The following is a 24,346-nucleotide window of genomic DNA, read 5'->3' as shown; positions in this document are numbered from 1 at the left end:
TTATAGGGAAGAGAGAAGAAAGCTAGTGAATAGCTGCAGATTCATCTTGAAACCACTTCTAGAAAGACTATTTGTTTACCCTCAGTCTGAAAAATATTTTTAAAAGGTACCTTGATAGATTAGCGCATTAGCTATAGGGAAGTGACTGGAACACATGCATGGTTTAAAAGAGCATTCTTCAAAATGTGTGACTTCTGTGGCAGAAAGCAAAATGAAATGAAAGTGCCTTTTGGATCTTGAGTAGTAGAAGAGAAAATCCCACAGGGGAAAATCTGGGTCTTGGGCAACAGTAGAGGTGGTGGTCAATTTTATGTGCCAGATTCATTGGACCCTAAGAGTCCCCAGTACTTGGATCAGTGTATTATTTCTGGGTGTCTGTGATGGCGTTTCTGGAGTTGAGCATTTGAAATGGTGGACTGAGTGGAGCAGATTATCTTTATTATGAGTGGGCCTCACTCCACCCCCCTGAAGGTAGAATAAGTTACACACTGATCTTCGCTCTGTGCCAGCTGTGTGAGCTGAGCCATCATCTACTTACTCTTGCACTGGAACTTGCACCAGCAGCTCTCCTGGTTCTCCGGCTTTCACACTCATTTTTCTGAGTCTTTTGCTTGAAGGTGGCAGAATTGGGAACTTCTTAGCCTCCAAAATTGCATAAGCCACTTTATTATAGTAAATCTATTCCTTTGGAGAACTCTGGCTAATACAACAGAGAATCAAAATATTGGAGGACACAAAACTTGACAGGTCAAGGAAACAGCAAACAATCCACTAAAATTCCTGAACTTTACAATACTGACAGAAGAGGGTGCCATTGAACTAGGAATCTTGTTGGAGGCAGAAAGAAGACTGGCAAAAAGTGCCAATTGTCCTAGTCCTCACCAAAACATGGTATGATCATTCTTTTTAGTTTTAGATATGTAGTTAGTATCTCAGAGGTTATGCTTTGCATTTCTTTAATGGCCAGTGATGTTGAGCACCATTTCCCAGGGCTTTTTTTATCCCTATATTCTATGATGAAATTTCTGCTAAATTTCTGTTCACTTTCAATTGAATTCTTTGTTTTATTGTGTTCTATTTTGCCCTTTTTATAATGCTTCTTATTTTTTGTGTTCTGAGAGTTCTTTATACATTCTAGTTATAAGGGTTTTTTTTTTAACCAGGCATGTTATTTGAATACATTTTCTTCCAATGCGTAGTTTATCTTTTAATTCTCTTAAGAATGTCTTTCAAAGAGTGAGAGTTCTTCATTTTGATGATGTTCAGTTTAGTGATTTTTTTTGTTTGTTTATGGTCATGGAGCATGCTTTTGGTTTCATGTCTAAGGTAAACTCTTAAGTACAAGTTAGTCTGTAATATTTTGTTACTCTTTCAACATCTGTAGACTCTGTAATGATATTACCACCTTCATTTTTGGTATTTGTAATTTGTATTTCCTATCTTTTTGTTTTTAATGTTTGATAGAGATGTATAAATTATATATATTTGTAGAGAGCTCTATATAATGCTGATACTGAATTTATACCTAGCATGTCCTTTTAGGCAGTACACCCAGATTATATCTGTACATGTTTTCCTTTATTCAGCAGAGGTTTACTGAGAACCTACTAGGTATAGGCTCTGTCCTGTGCACTGAGAATGCATTACTGGGGTAGGGTATGTACTCAAACGTCAGGGAAGGTCTTTCAGGCAGAGGGTAGAGGAAATGCAAAATCTCAGGTATGCTTGGAATAAAAAGGACAAGTAAGAAGGTCAGCATGGCTGTAGCCAAGGGCCTGAGTAGTAGGGTGGGGGTTAAGAGAACCAGTGTGCAGAATCAGACTGTGCTAGGCCTGATAGGTCAAGTGCCCAGATGATATGAGCTAAATAAGGGTGGTAGCAGGAGTCGTTCAGGTTGTGGATAATTTGTGAGTACAGTTCAGAATTTCAAGTAAAAGTAGGGGCTGGGGATGCAGCTTAGTAGCAGAGCATTGATTGGCACATACAAGGCTCTGGGTTCAATCCTTAGCACCATGAACAACACTGCAAGTGAAGCACAGAGAGGAGTTTCTGATTAAATAGTTTTGGAGTATAAAAAAAAAGAAATGAGTCAGGAACACCATCAGGATTTTTTTTCCCAAGTAACTAGTAAATTGAAATGCTATTAACTCATGCAAGTAGCAAGGTTGGAGAAGCAGATTTTGGAGAGAACATAATTTGTAATATGTTTTCCCTAATTCCTTAATACTCAGTTTAGTCTCTGTCTTCCAAACTGTTGAAAATGCAGGGAAGTATTCCACTTATTTAAAAATAAGAGACAGAATCAAATATTATATTGACTAGAGGGACCTCAGAGACTGCTTAAAAGCAAGGAAACAGAAGACCAAAGAGTATAAATGGTGTTTTCTGGTGGTAAATGTCTGTCTGATCCAATTGGCTAGGTGCCACCACAGCTCCCCGTGAGCAGAAACACTCATGATTTATGTAATTACTCTGGGCTTCAGCTAGGGCTGAGGAATATTGACTCAAACAACCTTTTGGCCTAGGCCAATTATGCTTTTATCTGGCTATAATCTGAATGAGAATAAATTTAACAACAGCTTTGAGACTATTTGGGGAACATATGTTGTTTCTTAAATTTGATCTTCATCATAAGAAAATCCCTCTTCATAAGACCAGAAACTAATATCCTTTAAATAACATTTATTTTGGGGTAATCACATTTTGTAATGAAAATGAGTCAGTAGTTTAGAATTATAAGCAACTATTTGACATTGGGCAAATTACTTTGGGCCCTGGTTTCCTCATGTAGAAAGTGACTATATAATTAAAATAATTTTTACACATTTTCTTTCTAGGAAAACTTAAGGCAGACACTTGAAAAGCATTGAGGCTGAAAGAGATAATTTCTAAATGTCTTTCTGCACTTCCAGGTTGTGGTTCTACCATTATTACTTTGGTAGGTATAGTAGAAGTGCTGTAGAAATGTATCTCATATATGTAAAAATTTAAGTATGATTCCCTCATTGATTAATGGCCTTAATAAAGAATCTCAGTGTAGAAGCATAGAGGAAATATGAACCTTGGGCATATTTAAAATTTTCCAATATAGCAACATATTGCAGTTAATAAAAAGGGGTTTGAGTTATATTTGCAGGGGCTGGAGAAGTTCATTTTTACCATAAAAGAGAGGAAGATAAGAATAACTTCTCTATGGAAAATTGGGACAAAGGTTTTTGTGCATTTGTTACCAAAGTAGTCAGGTGTTAGTCACCTAGGTTTGCTTTGTTTGTACCAAAAGAGTGGTTTCACTGATTTGACTAAGTTTGTGTTTTCCTTACTTTAGGGAAATTATATAACTTCTACAGCTAGAGTCACCTTGAAAATCCCATTTTAAATAGAAGCACATTGGCCGCATCCCTGAAAGTTGAATATAGTTGTAAATGGAAAAATTTATATTCCATACTTGGCTCAACAGAATTTGTTGCTTTCCTACCACTGGCTGATCACTGTGTAGTCTTCAAAATACTTCAGAGTTTTGTTTTGGTAAAATTGGTATAAAACACCAATTGAAGAGGAGATCAAACAACAACAACAACAAATATGATTAACACCCTTACTACTAAAGGCAATGTAGAATTGTCCAAAAAAGGTTTACCCACTCTGAGGGGATGTGCTTTGTCTTCCCCTTTTGGGGCAGAGTAGAAAGCAGCAGATGTGGGGCCAGATGCCTAACCAGATGCTGCATTTTTGCTGAACCTTATGTTCCCCCAAACTCACTAGTCATCAGTGCTCCTAACTGATGCACCGGGTCTTTTAAAGCTCTCAGGAGCAATGAACCACTGACTCTGTTCTGCTTACCCTGTTTCAGGAGCTTTCCTCCAAGAGGGTATGGCAATATTGCCTCCTCATTCTGCTGTCTTTGTGCCAAGTACTTCTTTTTTCCAACCTAATCTATATTAATTAGGATGTACAAAGGTGGAAAAGATATATCTTTATATATCTATATTGAAAAAGAGAATGTTTAACATAAAGGCCAGTCAGTGGTTTCTTATTGGGGTTCAAGGAAGAGAGTGGTTCTCAAATAGACACACAGTGGTTCTTAAAGTTATTGGTGATATAATTCTTAGGTGGGGAAAGACAGGGAAATAGAGATGATCTTCTTATTAGTTTTAAAGTTGTAGTTCTCTACAGCATGTATGTTTCACACTAATAAACATAAGATTAAAAAAAAGATGTCTGAAAACCTAAATTTACAATCTTGTTTTACCATTTATTATTCCTATGAATTTGTTGTATCTATCAACTTAGTATGGTAATAGAGTTATAAGTGGAAATTTCCAAATTGAGGAAAAAACATGCACAACATTGAAACCCTTCCACCAATTCTGTGATAAGGAACATTATAATTCTCATTTTGCAGGAAGCCAGACAGTTAACAAATGGCCAAGCCAGAACTAGTCCATGTCTGGTTACTCTGCGTCTGTGCTTTTAATCACTGTAAATCTGGGACATTTGATGAAAATCTGAGCATAAAATGAGAACTTAAAAGTGCCACATAAAAATGTGTGACATTATGATGCTAGGAATAGTATGAGGATAAAATTGTTGAAAATACATTGCTTTTAAAAGTCCTTGGGCAATACTTACTAGGATGCTTTCTAAAACTTTGCCCTATGTCTCAAAGTCACCAACTCATTTTAACAGAGGATTATGGATTCTTAGCTGTATAAAGTGAGTAAATAAAAATTGATATATTTAATCTTGTGACCGTTTTTATATAATATATGCAAATATTCTATTCCACAGATCTGTGATATATTATTAATTAGATTACATCCTTTTGGTAAAAGAAATCCTAAATGAATTGTCATTTTGTGAGAAATGAGGCAAACATGATAACACCTATAGAGGAGTCCACTTCCCTTCCCCTTAGCCTCATGAATGATGCAGAACCATTAGGAAGAGTCACACTTCCTTGATTGATGCACTTCATTTTAAAATTTAACTCTCTGGTGTTAGAGGTTATTTGTATGGTATAGTTGTTATGCATTTGTTTATTCATATAACAAATGGAATTCTAACTCTATTATGAATTTTTAAAAGTTTTTTGATACAGAATAAAAGAGTTTGAGAAACTTCTAAAAATGTAACAAAGCAGAGTGGTACCAATTCAGTTTTTAAATTCTTTCTTCTTTCTATTGCTTATTTATTTATTTGTAGATTTATAAAACATTTTGTTCTTGATCTTATGCTTGGCCCTGAACTTCAAAAATGAGTTTGTGTTTTAAGGGCACATGTATATAAGAAGAGAAAGGGAAATATATAATCAAGAATGAAGACAAAGATTAGAACACATTTTAAGAACATATCAGTAACGCCCAAACACAGAGCATGCTGAAGATTAAAAAATAAATACTGGGCAATGAAAATGCCCTTTTGGCCATGTTGACATCACAGACTTTTTTTTCTTAAGGTACTTATTTTATTTTTAATTGATACAAAATAATTTTATGTATTTGTAGGGTAGAGTGTGATTTTGCAATACAAATATACAATGTATAGTGATCAGATCAGGGCAATTAGCATATCTACCACATTTATCAAACATTTATCTTTTTTGTGAGGAGAATCCTCTCTTGTAGCTATTTTAAAATATACAATGAGTTATTGTTAACTATGGTCATCTTACTATACTGTAGAGCAATGGAACATATTCCCCCTTTCTAACTTTAACAATGAACCATTAACTAAATTCTCCCTATTCGCCCTTCTTGCTATCTTCCCAGACTCCAGTAACAACTGTTCTCCTCTCCACTTAAGGGATCGACTTTTTAGTTTCCACATGAGTGAAAATATGAGGTATTTGTCTTTCATGCCTGGCTTATTTCACTTAACACCATATCTTCCAGCATCATCCATGTTGCTACAAATTACAAGGGTCCATTCCTTTAAGGCTCAGTAGTATTCTATTGCCTATGTGCACTAATATTTTTATACATTTATCACTTATTGGATACTTAGGTTAATTCCATTTTTGGCTATTATGAATAATGCTGCAATCAATATGGACATACAGAAGTCTCTTTCACATACTGGCCTTATTTTCTTTTTTTTTTTTATTGTTGGTAGTTCAAAACATTACATAGTTCTTAATTCATCATATTTCACAGTTTGATTCAAGTGGGTTATGAACTCCCAATTTTACCCTGTATACAGATTGCTGTATCACATCAGTTACCCTTCCATTGATTGACAAATTGCCTTCTAGTGTCTGATGCATTCTGCTGTCTGTCCTATTCTCTACTATCCCCCCTCCCCTCCCCTCCCCTCCCGTTTTCTCTCACTACCCCTTCTACTGTAAATCATTTCTTCGATTTGTATTATCTTGTCTTACCCCTCCTTTCCTCTTATATGTCATTTTGTATAACCCTGAGGATCGCCTTCCATTTCCATGCGGTTTCCCTTCTCACTCCCTTTCCCTCCCACCTCTCATCCCTGTTTAATGTAAATCTTCTTCTCAAACTTTCGTCCCTACCCTGTCCTTGTTTACACCCCTTATATCAAAGGGGTCATTTGGTATTTATTTTTTAAAGATTGACTAGCTTCACTTAGCATAATCTACTCTAATGCCATCCATTTCCCTCCAAATTCTATGATTTTGTCATTTCTTAATGCAGAGTAATACTCCATTGTGTATAAATGCCACATTTTTTTTATCCATTCATCTATTGAAGGGCATCTAGGCTGATTCCACAATCTTGCTATCGTGAATTGTGCTGCTATGAACATCGATGTAGCAGTGTCCCTGTAGCATGCTCTTATTAGGTCTTTGGGGAATAGACCGAGAAGGGGAATAGCTGGGTCAAATGGTGGTTCCATTCCCAGCTTTCCAAGAAATCTCCATACTGCTTTCCAAATTGGCTGCACCAATTTGCAGTCCCACCAGCAATGAACAAGAGTGCCCTTTTCCCCGCATCCTCTCCAGCACTTATTGTTGTTTGACTTTCTAATGGCTGCCAATCTTACTGGGGTGAGATGGTATCTTAGGGTAGTTTTGATTTGCATTTCTCTGACTGCTAGCGATGGTGAGCATTTTTTCATGTATTTATTGATTGATTGTATGTCCTCCTCTGAGAAGTGTCTGTTCAGGTCCTTGGCCCATTTATTGATTGGGTTATTTGTTATCTTATTGTCTAATTTTTTGAGTTCTTTGTATATTCTGGTTATTAGGGCTCTATCTGAAGTGTGTGGAGTAAAGATTTGTTCCCAGGATGTAGGCTCCCTGTTTATCTCTCTTATTGTTTCTTTTGCTGAGAAAAAACTTTTCAGTTTGAGTAAGTCCCATTTGTTGATTCTAGTTGTTAACTTTTGCGCTATGGGTGTCCTATTGAGGAATTTGGAGCCCGATCCCACAGTATGTAGATCATACCCTACTTTTTCTTCTATCAGATGCCGTGTCTCTGATTTAATATCAAGCTCCTTGATCCATTTTGAGTTAACTTTTGTGCATGGCGAGAGATAGGGATTCAGATTCATTTTGATGCAAATGGATTTCCAGTTTTCCCAGCACCATTTGTTGAAGATGCTATCCTTCCTCCATTGCATGCTTTTAGACCCTTTATCAAATATAAGATAGTTGTAGTTTTGTGGGTTGGTTACTGTGTCCTCTATTCTGTACCATTGGTCCACCCTCCTGTTTTGGTACCAGTACCATGCTGTTTTAGTTACTATTGCTCTGTAGTATAGTTTGAAGTCTGGTATCGCTATACCGCCTGATTCACACTTCCTGCTTAGCATTGTTTTTGCTATTCTGGGTCTTTTATTATTCCATATGAATTTCATGATTCTTTTATCTATTTCTACAAGAAATGCTGCTGGGATTTTGATTGGCATTGCATTAAACTTATAGAGAACTTTTGGTAATATCGCCATCTTGATGATGTTGGTTCTGCCTATCCATGAGCAGGGTATATTTTTCCATCTTCTAAGGTCTTCTTCTATATCTTTCTTTAGGGTTCTGTAATTTTCCTTGTATAAATCTTTCACCTCTTTTGTTAGGTTGATTCCCAAGTATTTTATTTTTTGGGGGGATATTGTGAATGGAGTAGTTGTCCTCATTTCTGTTTCAGAGGATTTGTCGCTGATATACAGGAATGCCTTTGATTTATGCGTGTTGATCTTATATCCTGCCACTTTGCTGAATTCATTTATTAGTTCTAATAGCTTCTTTGTAGACCCTTTTGGGTCTGCTAGGTATAGAATCATATCATCTGCAAATAGTGATAATTTAAGTTCTTCTTTTCCTATTTTTATGCCTTTAATTTCTTTTGTCTGTCTAATTGCTCTGGCCAGTGTTTCGAGGACTATATTGAACAGAAGTGGTGAGAGAGGGCATCCCTGTCTTGTACCAGATCTTAGAGGGAATGCCTTCAATTTTTCTCCATTCAGAATGATGCTGGCCTGTGGCTTATCATAGATTGCTTTTACAATGTTGAGGTATGATCCTGTTATCCCTAATTTTTCTAGCGTTTTGAACATAAAGGGATGCTGTACTTTGTCGAATGCTTTTTCTGCATCTATTGAGATGATCATATGGTTCTTATTTTTAAGTCTATTGATGTGGTGAATAACATTTATTGATTTCCGTATATTAAACCAGCCTTGCATCCCATGGATGAATCCTACTTGATCATGATGTATAATTTTTTTGATATGTATTTGAATCCGATTCGCCAGAATTTTATTGAGGATTTTTGCGTCAAGGTTCATTAGAGATATTGGTCTGTAGTTTTCCTTCTTTGAAGTGTCTTTGTCTGGTTTCGGAATCAGGGTGATGTTGGCCTCGTAGAATGAATTTGGAAGTTCTCCCTCTTTTTCTATTTCCTGAAATATCTTGAAAAGTATTGGTGTTAGTTCCTCTTTAAAGGTTTTGTAAAACTCTGCTGTATACCCATCCGGTCCTGGGCTTTTCTTAGTTGGTAGTCTTTTGATGGTTTCTTCTATTTCCTCTATTGTTATTGGTCTGTTTAGGTTGTCTATATCCTCCTGGCTCAATCTGGGCAGATCATAGGACTCAAGGAATTTATCTATGCCTTCACTATCTTCTATTTTATTGGAGTATAAGGATTCAAAGTAATTTCTGATTATCTTGTGTATTTCTGAAGTGTCTGTTGTGATATTGCCTTTTTCATCCCGTATGCTAGTAATTTGGGTTCTCTCTCTTCTTCTCTTCGTTAGCATGGCTAAGGGTCTGTCAATTTTATTTATTTTTTCAAAGAACCAGCTTTTAGTTTTGTCAATTTTTTCAATTGTTTCTTTTGTTTCAATTTCATTAATTTCAGCTCTGATTTTAATTATTTCTTGCCTTCTACTTCTTTTGTTGTTGTTTTGCTCTTCTTTTTCTAGGATTTTGAGATGAAGTATGAGATCATTTATTTGTTGGTTTTTTCATTTTTTGAGGAATGAACTCCAAGCAATGAATTTTCCTCTTAGAACTGCTTTCAATGTGTCCCATAGATTCCAATATGTTGTGTCTGTGTTTTCATTTAACTCTAGGAATTTTTTAATTTCCTCCTTGATGTCTTCTAAAACCCATTGATCACTCAGCAACCTATTGTTCATTCTCCAGGTGATACTTGATTTTTCCTTTCTTCTTTTATCATTGAATTTCAGTTTCATTCCATTATGATCAGATAAGATGCATGGTATTATCTCTACCTCTTTGTATTGTCTAAGAGTCGCCCTGTGACATAGTATATGGTCTATTTTTGAGAAGGTTCCATGTGCTGCTGAGAAAAAAGTGTAGCTACTTGATGTTGGGTGGTATAGTCTATATATGTCAATTAAGTCTAGGTTGTTAATTGTGTTATTGAGTTCTATAGTTTCCTTATTTAACTTTTGTTTGGAAGATCTGTCCAGTGGTGAGAGAGGTGTGTTGAAGTCTCCCATGATTATTGTATGGTGGTCTATTAGACTCTTAACCTTGAGAAGAGTTTGCTTGATGAACACAGCTGCACCATTATTTGGGGCATATATATTTATGATTGTTATGTCTTGTTGGTGTATGGTTCCCTTGAGCAGTATGAAGTGTCCTTCTATATCCCTTTTGATTAGCTTTGGCTTGAAATCTATTTTATTAGATATGAGTATGGACACTCCTGCTTGTTTCCGCGGTCCATATGAGTGATATGATTTTTCCCAACCTTTCACCTTCAGTCTATGTATATCTTTTCCTATCAAATGCGTCTCCTGTAGACAGCATATTGTTGGGTCTTGTTTTTTGATCCATTCTACTAGCCTGTGTGTCTTAATTGGTGAGTTTAAGCCATTAACATTTAGGGTTATTATTGAGATATGGTTTGTTCTTCTATCCATATTTGTTTATTGATGTTACTAAACCTGATTTGTTATCCTCTTTGACTACTTTCCCCCCTTTACTGTCCTACCTCCCATTGTTGGTTTTCAATGTTATTTTCCATTTCCTCTTCCTGTAATATTTTGCCAAGGATTTTTTGAAGAGATGGTTTTCTAGCTGCGAATTCTTTTAACTTTTGTTTATCGTGGAAGGTTTTAATTTCATCTTCTAACCTGAAGCTTAATTTCGCCGGATACAAGATTCTTGGTTGGAGCCCATTGTCTTTCAGTGTTTGAAATATGTTATTCCAGGATCTTCTAGCTTTCAGAGTCTGTGTTGAGAGATCAGCTGTTATCCTGATTGGTTTATCCCTAAATGTAATCTGCTTTCTTTCTCTTGCAGCTTTTAAAATTCTCTCCTTATTCTGTATCTTCATTATAATGTGTCTAGGTGTGGATCTCTTATGATTTTGCACATTCGGCGTCCTGTAGGCTTCTAGGATTTGGGATTCTGTCTCATTCTTCAATTCTGGGAAGTTTTCTTGTATTATTTCACTGAATAGATTGTTTATTCCTTTGGAATGGAGTTCTGTGCCTTCCTGTATCCCAATGACTCTTAAATTTGGTCTTTTGATATTGTCCCATAATTCTTGGATGTTCTGCTCATGGTTTCTTAGCAGACTTGCTGAGCTGTCTATGTTCTTTTCCAGTTGAAATACTTTGTCTTCATTGTCTGATGTTCTCTCTTCTAAGTGATCTACTCTGCTGGTAGTATTCTCAATTGAGTTTTTAAGTTGGTTTATTGTTTCCTGCATTTCTAGAATTTCTATTTGTTTGTTCTTTATTACCTCTATCTCCCTGTGAAATTGATCTTTTACTTCCTGGATTTGTTTGTCAATGTGATCTTTCATTGTCTGATTTTGCTGTCTCATGTCTTCCTTGAGACTCCAGATCATCTGAAGCATATATATCCTGAACTCTTTATCTGATATTCCATCTGTTGCAGCTATTACCTCTTCTAAAGTTGAGTTGACCTGCATTGCTTGTGGTCCTTTCTTTCCTTGTCTTTTCATACTGCTCGCGTTTCTTTCTGCTTGGTGCAACTGTAGTGTTTTTGAAATTTACCCCCTATTTATTTATGTTGCTCTTGTATAGTTGAAAAGTCTCCCTTGCAGGTGCGGGCGGCGGCTGTGCCCCTACTCCAATTGGGGTGACGTGTCTACCACGCTGGCGTCTCTCTGGGCCTGTTCCGGGAGTGGAAGGCGGCTCTGCTCTGTCCCTATTCCAATTGGGGTGTTGTGACTACCATGCTGGCAGGTCGCTGGGCCTGTTCCGGGCGTGGGCGGTGGGCTTGGCTGGCGGGATTCCACCTAATGGCAGTCCCTAACCTCCCTGCTTGCTAATTAATGGCTTCTCTGAGGCGCCACGCCTTCTGTAGCTGCGGGGCAGGCCACGCGAGTCAGTTGGCCTGGATCTCCGGGGTCCTGCTGCTGGCTGTTTTGATGTTGCAAGCTGTTGGAGAGTGGTGGTGTATCCTTCAGTTTTCCCGGATGGTGGCCGCTGACTGCCTGGATGGAGTGTCCGCTGTTTTGATGTTGCACTCTGAAGGAGAGTGGCGGTGTATCCTTCAGCTTAACCGGATGGTGGCCGCTGACTGCCTCGGTGGAGTGTCCGCTGTGGGGGATGGGACTGTACCGCTTCCTTCCCCTTCTGAGATCCCGTGCTCGGCCCAAGGGTCCGTGTGGGCTTGGCTGGTGGGATTCCACCTAATGGCCTTCCCTAACCTCCCTGCTTGCTAATTAATGGCTTCACTGAGGCGCCACGCCTTCTGTAGCCGCAGGGCAGGCCGCGCGAATCAGTTGGCCTGGATCTCCGGGGCCCTGCTGCAGTTGGGATCCCTGGCACTCTATCACTTTGATTTTTTTCTGCTTGCCCCTCCCCCAGCGCTGGCTAGCCAGGTTTCCTTTTGGCTGCTACTGGGAGGAGGGGTTGGAGGTCAGGTGTCTCTAGTTTCCCCCTAGTCTTTATGGAGGCTCAGCTTGATACTCCCTCTCCCGGCAAGCCTAGGAGAGATTTTATGCGAATTCCCGCTGTCTGGGGGGTGAGCTGAATGACACCAACCTGTTTTGATGTTGAACTCTGAAGGAGAGTGGCTGTGTATCCTTTAGCTTTACCGGATGTTGGCCGCTGACTGTCTCGGTGGAGTGTCCGCTGTGGGGGATGGGACTGTACCGCTTCCTTCCCCTTCTGAGATCCCAGCTCGGCCCAAGGGTCCGTGTGGGCTTGGCTGGCGGGGTTCCACCTAATGGCAGTCCCTAACCTCCCTGCTTGCTAATTAATGGCTTCACTGAGGCGCCAAGCCTTCTGTAGCCGCAGGGCAGGCCGCGCGAATCAGTTGGCCTGGATCTCCGGGGCCCTGCTGCAGTTGGGATCCCTGGCACTCTATCACTTTGATTTTTTTCTGCTTGCCCCTCCCCCAGCGCTGGCTAGCCAGGTTTCCTTTTGGCTGCTACTGGGAGGAGGGGTTGGAGGTCAGGTGTCTCTAGTTTCCCCCTAGTCTTTATGGAGGCTCAGCTTGATACTCCCTCTCCCGGCAAGCCTAGGAGAGATTTTATGCGAATTCCCGCTGTCTGGGGGGTGAGCTGAATGACACCAACCTGTTTTGATGTTGAACTCTGAAGGAGAGTGGCAGTGTATCCTTTAGCTTTACCGGATGGTGGCCGCTGACTGCCTCTGTGGAGTGTCCGCTGTGGGGGATGGGACTGTACCGCTTGCTTCCCCTTCTGAGATCCTGTGCTCGGCCCAAGGGTCCGTGTGGGCTTGGCTGGCGGGATTCCACCTAATGGCCTGGCCTTATTTTCTTTGGACATAAACCCAGGAGTGAGATTTCTGGACCATATAGTAGTTGTATTTTTAACTTTTGGAGATTTTCCATGCTGTTCTCTATAATAGCTGTACTAACTGACATTCCCACCACAGTGTAAGGGTTCTCCTTTAACTGCATCCTCACCAGCACTTTTATCATTTATCTTTTTTAAAAATATTTTTTAGTTGTGGTTGGACACAATACCTTTATTTTATTTATTTTTACCTGGTGCTGAGGATCAAACCCAGGGCCTCGCAAGTGCTAGGCAAGCGCTCTACCACTGAGCCATAACCTCAGCCCTCATTTATCTTTTTGATAATTACCATTCTAACTGGGGTGAGGTGATATCTCATTGTGATTTTGATTTGAATTTCTCTGATGTTAGTGATGTTGAAATTTTTTTCTAAACCTTCTGGCCATTTGGTATGTTTTCTTTGAGGAATGTCTGTTCATATCATTTGCCTGCTGTCAGGGTCTTGCAGGTCTTGATTAAGGAGGATTTGAAATTGATAATAGATGAGGCATAGAATTATCTTAAGCTGAATTACACAAATCACCAATTATAGTTAATATAAAAAGTTGGTTTAACACCCTCCTCCCAGTTTTACCACTAAGAAATCTGAGATGCAGAGAGAAAACACAGATAGTAAACTCCAAGATCAGGATTCCTAATATGGTCTGTCTTCCTTCAAAGCTGTGTTCTTCCAAATATTTTGAGAGGTTTCCCCAAAATTGCCTCAAGTCCAGATCTCTAAGGACTCAGATCTCAGTTCCCTTAAAATTCTCCTTCAGTATTCTGAACTCAGGACTTTGAATTCTAGAAGCCCCAAATGCCTCAGAAAAACAAAACAAAACAAAACCCTTAGGCTGGTAACCCAGTAACTGAGTTCTGAAACACAGATCTCCTAAGTTGGAATCCTGATCTCTTAGGAAATTATTTCAATCTTCATTTTTCTACCCTAAAGTAAAAGTTCTGAATGTTCAACTACGAACATCAATCTGAGTCTCAGGCCTTCAGTTAAACCGAGCCAGGAACCAGAAATTCTCCTGGGGAAGGGGCAACTCTTGCACATTCCAGTATAAGGGACTACTGACTTATGCAAGCATGGTTTTCTGTGCCTGGAGGTGTACTTTTCATCTTGTCTCTTCGCAAACCCTCCCGCATCCTTAGACAAAGTGACATTTTCTCTGAATGCTTTCCCTGTCTCCAGACTGGGTTGAAATCTGCTTGCTATTCATTTATATGGCATTAATTTCCCTTTGATAACATTCACTATTTACTACCATTCCCTGTCATTCCTTGCTTTCCCTGTGTGCCTAGCACAGTACCTGAAACATGTTGATAAAGATAATAGTGAACATTTGAATTGTTGAATGCATGGATTGAGAAATGGATGAGTTTGGTAAGTATGATAAAATCATACCCCATTGCAATGAAAGGCATTCTGCAATTTTGTAACAATAAATAAAAACCATGCATTGCTTGGTCCAACCTTCTCTTTCTCTGCCTGTGCTCTGTGACAAGTGGCAGGCTCATATGGACTGTTTGGATCTAGCCCTCTTGGAGATTGATAGCATATTCCAGCCCTATTAGTGATGTCTATTCTTACGCAGCACTGTTATCTGTGGGAATCAACAACTTTAGATTAGTCTCTTCACAACCTTTTCCAATGTGTATGTTTTATACAAACAAGATGTCAATTGAAGATCAAAACAAACAACCAAAATTAGATTAACCTTCTTCTCACCTGAAAAATCTGAGTTGTTCTTCATAAACTTCACATGAGCATCAACTTGAAATTCTAATGGATGAATCTTACTTACAGGCTCATTTTTAAGATAATGGACTGCCTGAACTTGAATGTGGGTGTCTTTTCTGACAGATAGCTTATAAAAGGGGAAAAAAATAAGCTCAGAAAGGTGAGAACTGATGAGACATCAGTGACTCATAATACAAATGCACTTACCATTTTCTTTATGCCAGTGTTTCCGTCAGTGATTTCTGAAGGAGTTTTTATGGCAAAGTCAAATTCACTTGCACAGCTGTGCTGTGTGGTGTGAGCTTGGCCTTCCTGCTTCTCTCTCCACACTTTTTGCACACTGCCCTCTGTCTAGTGGGGACAATGTCACTGTACACCTCTGTGGATGGCATCAATGTGCTCATTTGTCCCCAGACTTTGAGCTGGATTTAGCCGTAGGAGGCACCTATGAGATATCAAGAGGTAGGAGAGTGAGATCAGTAGCCCTAGCTTTCTCCTTGAGGGTGGTCTGTTATCCTCTGTCAAAGGCCAGAGCCTCTGTCAGGTAGCCCTTGCTTACAGTGACCTTGCTTAACTTTTGATAACTGCTCCTTCCTTATGTCCCTTCAGGCCTAAACCTATATTGTCCTACATATTGGCACCATGTTGGATTTTCCCAGTTCCTGCCTACACACTCTTTTCCTTCATTAAATGCCACATATGTGTGATCTTTTTTTTCCTGCCCAGAGTCTGTCTCATACAGAGGTTATTTGTGGAATAGGAAAATATTTTTGCAAAATACACAGGATTTTGACAGTTGTTGATAATAGAAGCAAAGGTTTAAACTTCCTCCTTTGATGAGATAATTGTAATACATTTTGCTTGTATTACACATAAACTTTTTAATATTCCCAAGAGTACTCTATCAAAATAGATCAAAATAAATGCCTGTGCCCATAACTCTACTGAGGAGCATTTTAAAGAAGAAAGACATGACACATGAAATAAATTAAAACGCAAATTGGAGGGTAAAAAGGAAGTATGACATTTCAGACATAGTTGTTTTATAAAAAGCCAAGTTTCTATAACTGTGCCATTATTTACTCAGGTTCTCATTCTCTCACAGTTTGGCTTTTGTTTTATACAAACAAGATGTCAATTGATGATCAAAACAAGCAACCAAAATTTGTAACATGCACAAGATATTTTTCAGTCACACTTTTGCTAGCTCCCACGGAAAGCAGCAAATAGCTCAGGCTCCTATCATTTAGCCCATGGAGTAGTGAGGCAGCCTGTGATGTAGGGTGACTGATCAAACAGAAAGTTGGGATGTGATGACATGAGAGGAATTCATGGGGAAAATTGAAGCTAATCAAGTCAGAATGAAGACTTTGCTATCTAGAAAGCTATCTGGAAGTTAAAGGGATTTGGTAGTGTATTGTGAAGATGGGTGGTCATGCTCTATGTGCAATGTCAAGGACAAGCAGAAATCAGGGCAGCGGGGAGAATATTAGTTCTGCTTTTAAGGATAAGAAAATCTCCATGGATGACATTAAAAAAAATAATACTTTTCAACTTTCTGTGTTCCCTACTGAGCTTTCTGTTTATGTTTCTGAATACAAAATATTACATATAATCTACCAGGACACACTATGATTCAACCTTTATGTTTTGTTTCTTTTTTGTGTAGGGTTGTACATTGTAATGATTTGAGGTCAGGTTAATAGGGAACGAAAAGACTGTGAACTTTATTCCTTCCGCAGAAGCCATTCATGCTTATGACAGTTAGGTACTAAGTGCTTGCCATGGGCCACTCTGAGTGGTAAATTCTCTGTGAATACAGCAAAATACTTTTTGTTTTCATGGGACTGAGGAAAACCACTTTAATTGTCTACTGCTTCCTCAATCCCAGAGAAAGGCTTGGGATTTGTGGTAAGAGAGTAACTTGACAGGTTAAAAACAGGTTTACTGTTATAAGATTAGAGTAAAGGTACTTTTCTCATTCACCCTGCTAAAGTAGTCTGCAAACTTGCTAGTTGTATAATTGTTGAACTCTAAATATTCAAGTCAAATTCTCCCATGGATAATTGTGCATGTAATAAAATAAAGATTTGGGGATTTCCTTAATTTCTGATTTCCTAGGATGAATCCACAAAATCTATTCTTGTGTCTTCAATGTTTCCTAGAATGGTTATTTTAGTTATATGCCATTTATATTTTTAATATTTCTGCCTCAGTAGAAACATGCTTTAATTAGAATATTTGCAAGGATTTTTAAACAAAAATTAAAAGTTAAGCTGGGTCTTTTTTTTTTTCATTTTTTTCTCCAATTTTGTTTCTATTTTCACCTTAAAGATTTTCACCTTCCTATCTCCCTCCCGCCTAAGCTGGGTCTTAATAGTGGAGATTAGTTTGAACAACAGCAATTCCATTTGATAAAAGTGCATCGTATTTGAACAGGAAGTAGAGAAAATTACTCCACATGCTCTGGACTCAAGCTCACAGTCCAATCTACTCAGAAGCTAATTTGTGTGGCTGGCATTTTCGATAGAGATAGATTATTCCATCCCTCACTATCTGGGGCAACAGCAGCTATTTTTTCCTGCAAAAACAATCAGGGAAATGAGGTAGGTAAAGGCTTGATTTTCATCACCTAATCAATATTTGAGTGTCACAGGGCAGTGTCTAATTACACATTTTCCTAGAACTGGTATTTACATATTGTGATAAACAAATTGAAAACTTCAAACAGGAAAATGTAGGCTTTTAAACATTTAACCATGCTAAAAATAGCTAAATACATAAAGGAAATTTCTTAATTTTTTTTTAAAGAGAAGAACTGACTTGGAAAAATTGTTCTTTAGCTGAAATGAAATATCTGTTTTGTTGCTATAGTACTGTGAACTGAGTTGTTCTATTTTTTTAATAGATTGTTTCTCTATTAATGCATAATTCTAAAATATAGCTATATAAAATCAATTTTCAGAGAGGTGATATAATCTACTAATATTTATTATCTTTCTTGAAAGGTTTCAAATGTTTGTTATTTAGGAAGTTGTTTTACATATTTTGCTTTTGCATTTAAAAGCCGGAGATGGTACTGATGTTTTTCTCACACCACTTGTAACAACAAAACAAAACAAAAAAGTCTTTAGTTGCTTCACTACACTGCAGTTAAGAAATAGCAGGAGAGCAGCAGAAAAGGCATATTATTCTCGTAACATACAAGCGGCTCCATGTTCTCTCTCTACTCCATGCAATAGGTACTGACTTCATTGTGCATGCATTTAAAAAAAAATCTTTCCAAAGCAATAGAAATGTTTATGTAAACATTCTGTATCTGGATTTTCTATTGAGAGAGTGTTAAAGAAACAATGATAATCCAGCCCTTTTAATAAAAATATATCTGAAATTTATGTTATTCCATTTTATTAATATTTGTGGCACAATGACCAAAACAGGAGATATTTTAAGACTGACGATAATTTTCCCTCTCTATGGAAATGTCTTTGCTGTTCCTTTAAGAGGATGGTAGTTATGGCATGAACACAATAAGAATGGAAACCATAATCATGTAGAAGGAAAGAGGACATGTTCTCAGGAATATTAGCTTGTAAAGATAGAATTTGCCCCCTGCCCTCAAATAAATGATAATTAGAATAAAAAAGCATTATTTCAAATTTTTAGAATTTGAGATGTCGCAACTCCAGCTTATTCTAGTTCAGTGTAAATTTAGATGTATCACATGAACAAATAAACCTGTGGAAACCAGAATTTAAAAAAGGAATTGAGATACAAGTAAAGTTACTGATAATATTTTTTATTTCCTTAAAGAGACAAAGGTCACTTACACCAATTTCCATCACAGTTCTTGACTTTTTCATGGGTCTTCTGATCAAAAACAGATAAGTAATGATAAGTCCAGGCATCTCTCTCAAAAATACATTTTTCTGTGGGCATAAAAGTCAATACAATCCAAGTTTAAGGACTTTCCACATTCATAACTCCAGTTGACTCTGAAAATAATTATTTGAGATAGGTTAGAATATTTTATCTCCAATTTTAACAGACAAAATGAACAAAAGAGAGGCTTGATCCTTGATCTCTTGGTACTTGGAACTATTTTCTGTCACATCTTTGGTTCTGTCTTCTAGCTACTTGAGAACTTTCCTTGAAAGTTTGCACTCCCAGTACATCACTCTATTCTTATGAATCCCCTGATCCTGGTACATTTCTTCCTTAGTTTTATATATTTTTTCTTTTTTAAAGCACTGTCCATGTTCACCTGACACTTTTTCTTCCCCTAATCTTTGAACTTTCTCTTTTCTGCCGCAGAAACTATGTAAAATAATAAATGCAGAAGAGAGAAAGTGGAAGGCTAAAGATGCCATCAGAAGCCATAAAGGTGACAGAGAAGGAAAGAGGGCTAAGAATTTCAGCAGGATGGTGACAGGTGGCTGCTCATGTAACTAACCTTGTGTCTTTTCTGCCTCATCTGTCCTGTTAACTCAGAAATAATGCTGCTCTTCTAGAAACTCCCCTCCAACTCAGGATCACCTCTTGCCAAAATCAACATTAGGTTCAGCCTAGCTCTCCTAAGGGAAAACGGCACTCTTAGAAATTGCATTGGAAGAAGTATTTCTTTAAAAAGTGGAAATGAGTGTCTATTAAGGATCAACAGCAATTTGTGGGAAAACTCTGATGTAAAATACAGAGACCAAAGTAAACAAATATAAAAAAGCAACTTGGGAGTAAGTTCTCTGAAATGTGTCCTGCTTAGACAGTTTTGACCATGACCCCAGAGATAAGAAAATGGATTGTACTTTTGGTAACAGAGAAGTGTTACAAAATGAAAAATTTAAAGAAAAAGAAGATGTTTTTGAAAATTAAAAATAAAACAGCAGAAAAAAATTCTTTAGGTATATTAGAGGATAAAGTTGCAGAAATCTCCCACAATAGAATGCAAAAAAGATAAATCATTAGAATAGGAGAGAAAAGATGAGAAAATTAAAGGACAACTTTGGAATGCTCACCATTAAAATAAAAAGAGTTTCCGAAACAGAACTCTGAAAGAAGAAAATAAAATCATCTGAGAAATAGAAAATCATTATTTTTCATATTTGATTTGAAAAGTTTACATTATTACCTTTACTTTTAAAAGGTTGTTTCTCACTCTCTCATATTGGTGACTGATTATGGGAAAAAGAGTTATTTCCTAAGTCTTTACCACCTGTGATTGAGAAACGCATATTAATCTCTATATGAATGATATGGAAAAATTATGGCAGTTTCCAGTCTCCACCCCAGATTGAAATGTTAAAATCTGTAAAGAGATTGGTGTTTTTTAAAAAGTTCTTGGAATCCATTAACAAACAAATGCATCTTCATTTTATAATATAGTAAGTCTAGAGATGATGAGATAACATCTAATATATTGAGGATTGCATTAGATGACTGGCACGTCATTTGGCACACTAAAATGCTCTTAATATGATTTGTTCACAATCTTTCTCGTTTATTGCAGCCGGGGCACTGACAATAGACTGACTCACCGGCGGCAGACGGTTCTTCGTGAAAAGGGGAGAAGGTTAGCTAATCGAGGACCTGCATACATGTTTAATGACCGCTCAACAAGCCTATCTATCGAGGAGGAACGCTTTTTAGATGCAGCTGAATATGGCAACATTCCAGTGGTGCGGAAGATGTTAGAAGAATGTGTCTCCCTCAATGTTAACTGTGTAGATTACATGGGCCAGAATGCCCTGCAATTGGCAGTGGCCAATGAGCACCTGGAAATTACAGAGCTGCTTCTCAGGAAAGAAAACCTCTCTCGGGTTGGGGATGCTTTGCTTCTAGCTATTAGTAAAGGTTATGTTCGGATTGTGGAGGCAATTCTCAGTCATCCGGCTTTTGCTGAAGGCAAGAGGTTAGCCACAAGCCCTAGCCAGTCTGAACTGCAGCAAGATGATTTTTATGCCTATGATGAAGATGGGACACGGTTCTCCCATGACGTGACTCCAATCATTCTGGCTGCTCACTGCCAGGAATATGAAATTGTGCACACTCTCCTGCGGAAGGGTGCTCGGATTGAACGGCCTCATGATTATTTCTGCAAGTGCAGCGAATGCAACCAGAAACAAAAGCATGACTCCTTTAGCCACTCCAGATCTAGGATTAATGCCTATAAAGGCCTGGCAAGTCCAGCTTACCTGTCATTGTCTAGTGAAGATCCAGTGATGACGGCTTTAGAACTTAGCAATGAGCTGGCAGTGCTGGCCAACATTGAGAAAGAGTTCAAGGTAGGTCTTTAGCAGCAGGGATTTCATCCTCTTTAAATTGAAGTCAAGATGTATTTATAAGCTTCCATGATGTGCTAGTTACTGTACATACTAGGTAATTTTATATTTTTATTCAACAAAACTCCTTATAATTATTATAGTAAAAGTTAGGATTGCTATCCTTTAATAATGATTAAATCTACCAGACATCATCTTACATTTTTCATTTCTCAACATTATCACAGCCTGGAGAAGATATTATTGGTTCCTGTCCAGATGGAGAAATAGAAGCATAGAAAAGTAAGGCCTAGGCTTAACAAGTTGTAAATGACAGAGCTGGGATCAGAATACAGGTGTGCTGCACTATAAGACTCAGATTCTTTCTCCTTTGAAGCACTGTTTTTATGTTCAGAGCACAATGAAAATAAATGAATCTGCTTAAAGAAGTCACACTTGGACTTGAAAGATAATGTGTACATGCATAAGTGTAAAGAAAAATGCAGCTGCTAGGTAGAGTTGTAAGCAACGTGCATAGAGGTTCTGAGAAAGCAATACTTAGTTCCTACCAGGTTGCAGCAAATTTACATACAAGATGGAATTTCACCTGTATATGGCAGAATAAATAGATTTTGGAAGGCAGAGAATGAGGGAAAAGATATTTTAGGTTAGGGTAATGGCAAAAACAGAAGAAAAAATACTTGTAGATATGAATAAGCAGGCAATTAGAGAGAATTTTAAGCAGTCTCTTAATAGAAGGCATCTGAAGAGAGAAATGGTATCAGATACTGCCATTGTTCCTGTGCTCTGTGCTGTATTTGGAGAGGATTAAAGTTCAGATTCTTACCTCCAAAGAATCCCCTGGCACACTTCTAAACTCCCTCTGTGGGTTATCTGACCTATCTTACAGTGTTCCTATTCTATCATGCATTGCCATTGTTTAAGATGAGTATTCCGCCTTACTAAGCTATATGCAGCTTGGAATCAGCTCTGATGTATCAGTTTCAGTGTTTTACACAGTAAATAATGATCTTTTTTTCTTTCTATGCTATATGTTGTGAAGAAAACTTGTTTCTATACTCTATACCTTGGGAGACTGAAGCCCAGGCTCTCTTGAGAAGCTTCTTGATGCCACTGAAAAATGGTTTTACATTGCTCTATGGGATGACATTTGTCCATCTATCTAGGTCCTATCTCTCCAGGAAGGAGGGGAAAATGTGAATGGCGATAGAAACACTTAGAATGTGCTTGACTTCCAGGATGAAGGCAGGTGTTTTCCCTCTAGCTATCTGGCACCTAAGAGTGCAGGACAAGTGAATGATCTTTTCCCTCCTTTGGAATAGTACAATTTTTTGTTTTGCACTTTTCATTAAACTCCTAGGACTCAGTGATTCAAAGAACTGCAGATTCAAATTAATGTAATTTCTTTGAAATCTGATGAACGTTTCACTTGCCTACATCTTTTCAACTTCTGTTTTACATGAGGATGGAGATGTAAAACACATGTAGACAATTCAGTCAGCAATCCTGCCCTCTATTAGTTTACAATCTAATGGGAGAGAAAAGATCTTTGTGGAGTCACTAATATTATACGTGACCCCGTGGAGTGAAGAGCAGGCTAGGCTCAAAAGTGGGAAGAATCACAACTAGAATGTGAACTCCCTGCGGTCCCTAAATGCCTTGCAGAAAGTGGAGGTCTCCATAGGATTATGAGTATTAGGAGATCTGCTCATTCTATCACTGACTCATCACACTTTTTTCCTGCTCTTTTAAGTGTGATGTATGTATGCTGAGGCACTTTTTCTCCACTCCACCTTGCTCTGTTAGTTTCACTGTCTTTTAGCAGTTGTTTAGAGGTCTTACACTCTACTTCAGTGAGTGTTAAGGCAGAAGAAGAGATAATTCTGAAAACATAAATCTTTTTAGTTGTTATTCCTAATGTCTTTAAAAGTCATTTTCAAAAATTAAGTTAGTTTACTGTTTAAAGAGGGCAGTAGTTTTTAGAGTATTTTAAAAAGTATTCCTAGTACTTGGCAAGCACCAGTTTTTTCAACTTAGGAACCCGACTTAAGGGTCCTTATAATACACAGAGAAGAAAAGCAAGTTTATCCGTCTGTTCCTCCCTCCCTCCCTTCCTTCCTTCTTTCCTTCCTTCCTTCCTTCCTTCCTTCCTTCCTTCCTTCCTTCCTTCCTTCCTTTCTTCCTTCCCTCCTCTCTTTAAATAAAACAGCCTTTTACAAATGCAAATCAAAAACCAGTATGTTTCTTTCTTGCCAGCCATCAAGCATTAAAACAAATATTCTATTCTTTAACACATTTGGGCAGCGAGGTAAAAATAGTCTCAAATGGGCGTGAGCTTTGTGTTGACTCCTAGAGAAGCCCACATTCTCTTACTACCCATGGCTCCTGTCACAGGGCTGACAAGACAACAGAAGTTAATGTCTCTGAGGTGAGCTTTCCTGTGAGTTCTGCAGCTTTTATTCTTCAAAAACAATGTTTTTCTTATTTTGAAACAATATGTAGTCATGTTAGAAAACAATATTATAAAAATAAAGAAAGTTTGAAAAATCATTCCTAATTCTGTTACCAAGAAACAAACATGGATACATTGCCAATATGTTGCTCATATCTTCTAGTCAGGTCCTGTTTTCAGGTCCCCCCCTCCCCCAGCCCCCGCCGCCCCCGCCCAGCTTAAACAGTCAAGCTTCTTGGAGTTTCAGGAAATAAGGCAGCTCAGTTTGCAGAAGCTGGACCAACTCAGGTCTGGTCTACCTCACAGGGACCTGAGAGATTGTTTATCAGGAAATCCTTCCACCTGTGTCTTCAAATTCTTTGGCTCCCTTTCTACCTGAAAGGCATTTGAAACATTCTGTGCTAATATGCAGATTTAAAAAACTGATATCTCATTTTTTTTGGGTAAATTTAAATATTTTTAAAAAATGATTTCTGCCTAGTGTACACATTACCATTCAAATACAGAACTCAACTTGCTCTCTTAGATGTATGCAGCGGACTCTAAATGCTATGATTTGGTGCTGATCATTGGCTGTTTTAAAAATACGTGACATTTTTAATCCTCAGAATAGTCACATCTTCCTTTTTCTCCTTGAATTTTCATTTCTAATCCAATT

The 24,346-nt window shown here is 38.0% G+C and overlaps 1 protein-coding gene across 5 annotated transcripts in view; it reads left to right on the top strand.

The window, feature by feature from the left end:
* Trpc6 (transient receptor potential cation channel subfamily C member 6) overlaps nucleotides 1–24,346 on the top strand; it is a 115,879-nt gene that overhangs the window by 54,027 nt on the left and 37,506 nt on the right. For all 5 annotated transcript variants that reach the window (XM_026392479.2, XM_026392477.2, XM_026392478.2 and 2 more), the window contains exon 2: nucleotides 20,465–21,239. In XM_026392479.2, the coding sequence (XP_026248264.1) occupies nucleotides 20,465–21,239 (775 nt within the window). The remainder of the gene's footprint in view (nucleotides 1–20,464; nucleotides 21,240–24,346) is intronic.

This window comes from Urocitellus parryii, chromosome 4 (genome assembly GCF_045843805.1).
Source record: "Urocitellus parryii isolate mUroPar1 chromosome 4, mUroPar1.hap1, whole genome shotgun sequence".
NCBI lineage: Eukaryota > Metazoa > Chordata > Mammalia > Rodentia > Sciuridae > Urocitellus > Urocitellus parryii.
This window is presented reverse-complemented; position numbering and strand designations above follow the sequence as displayed.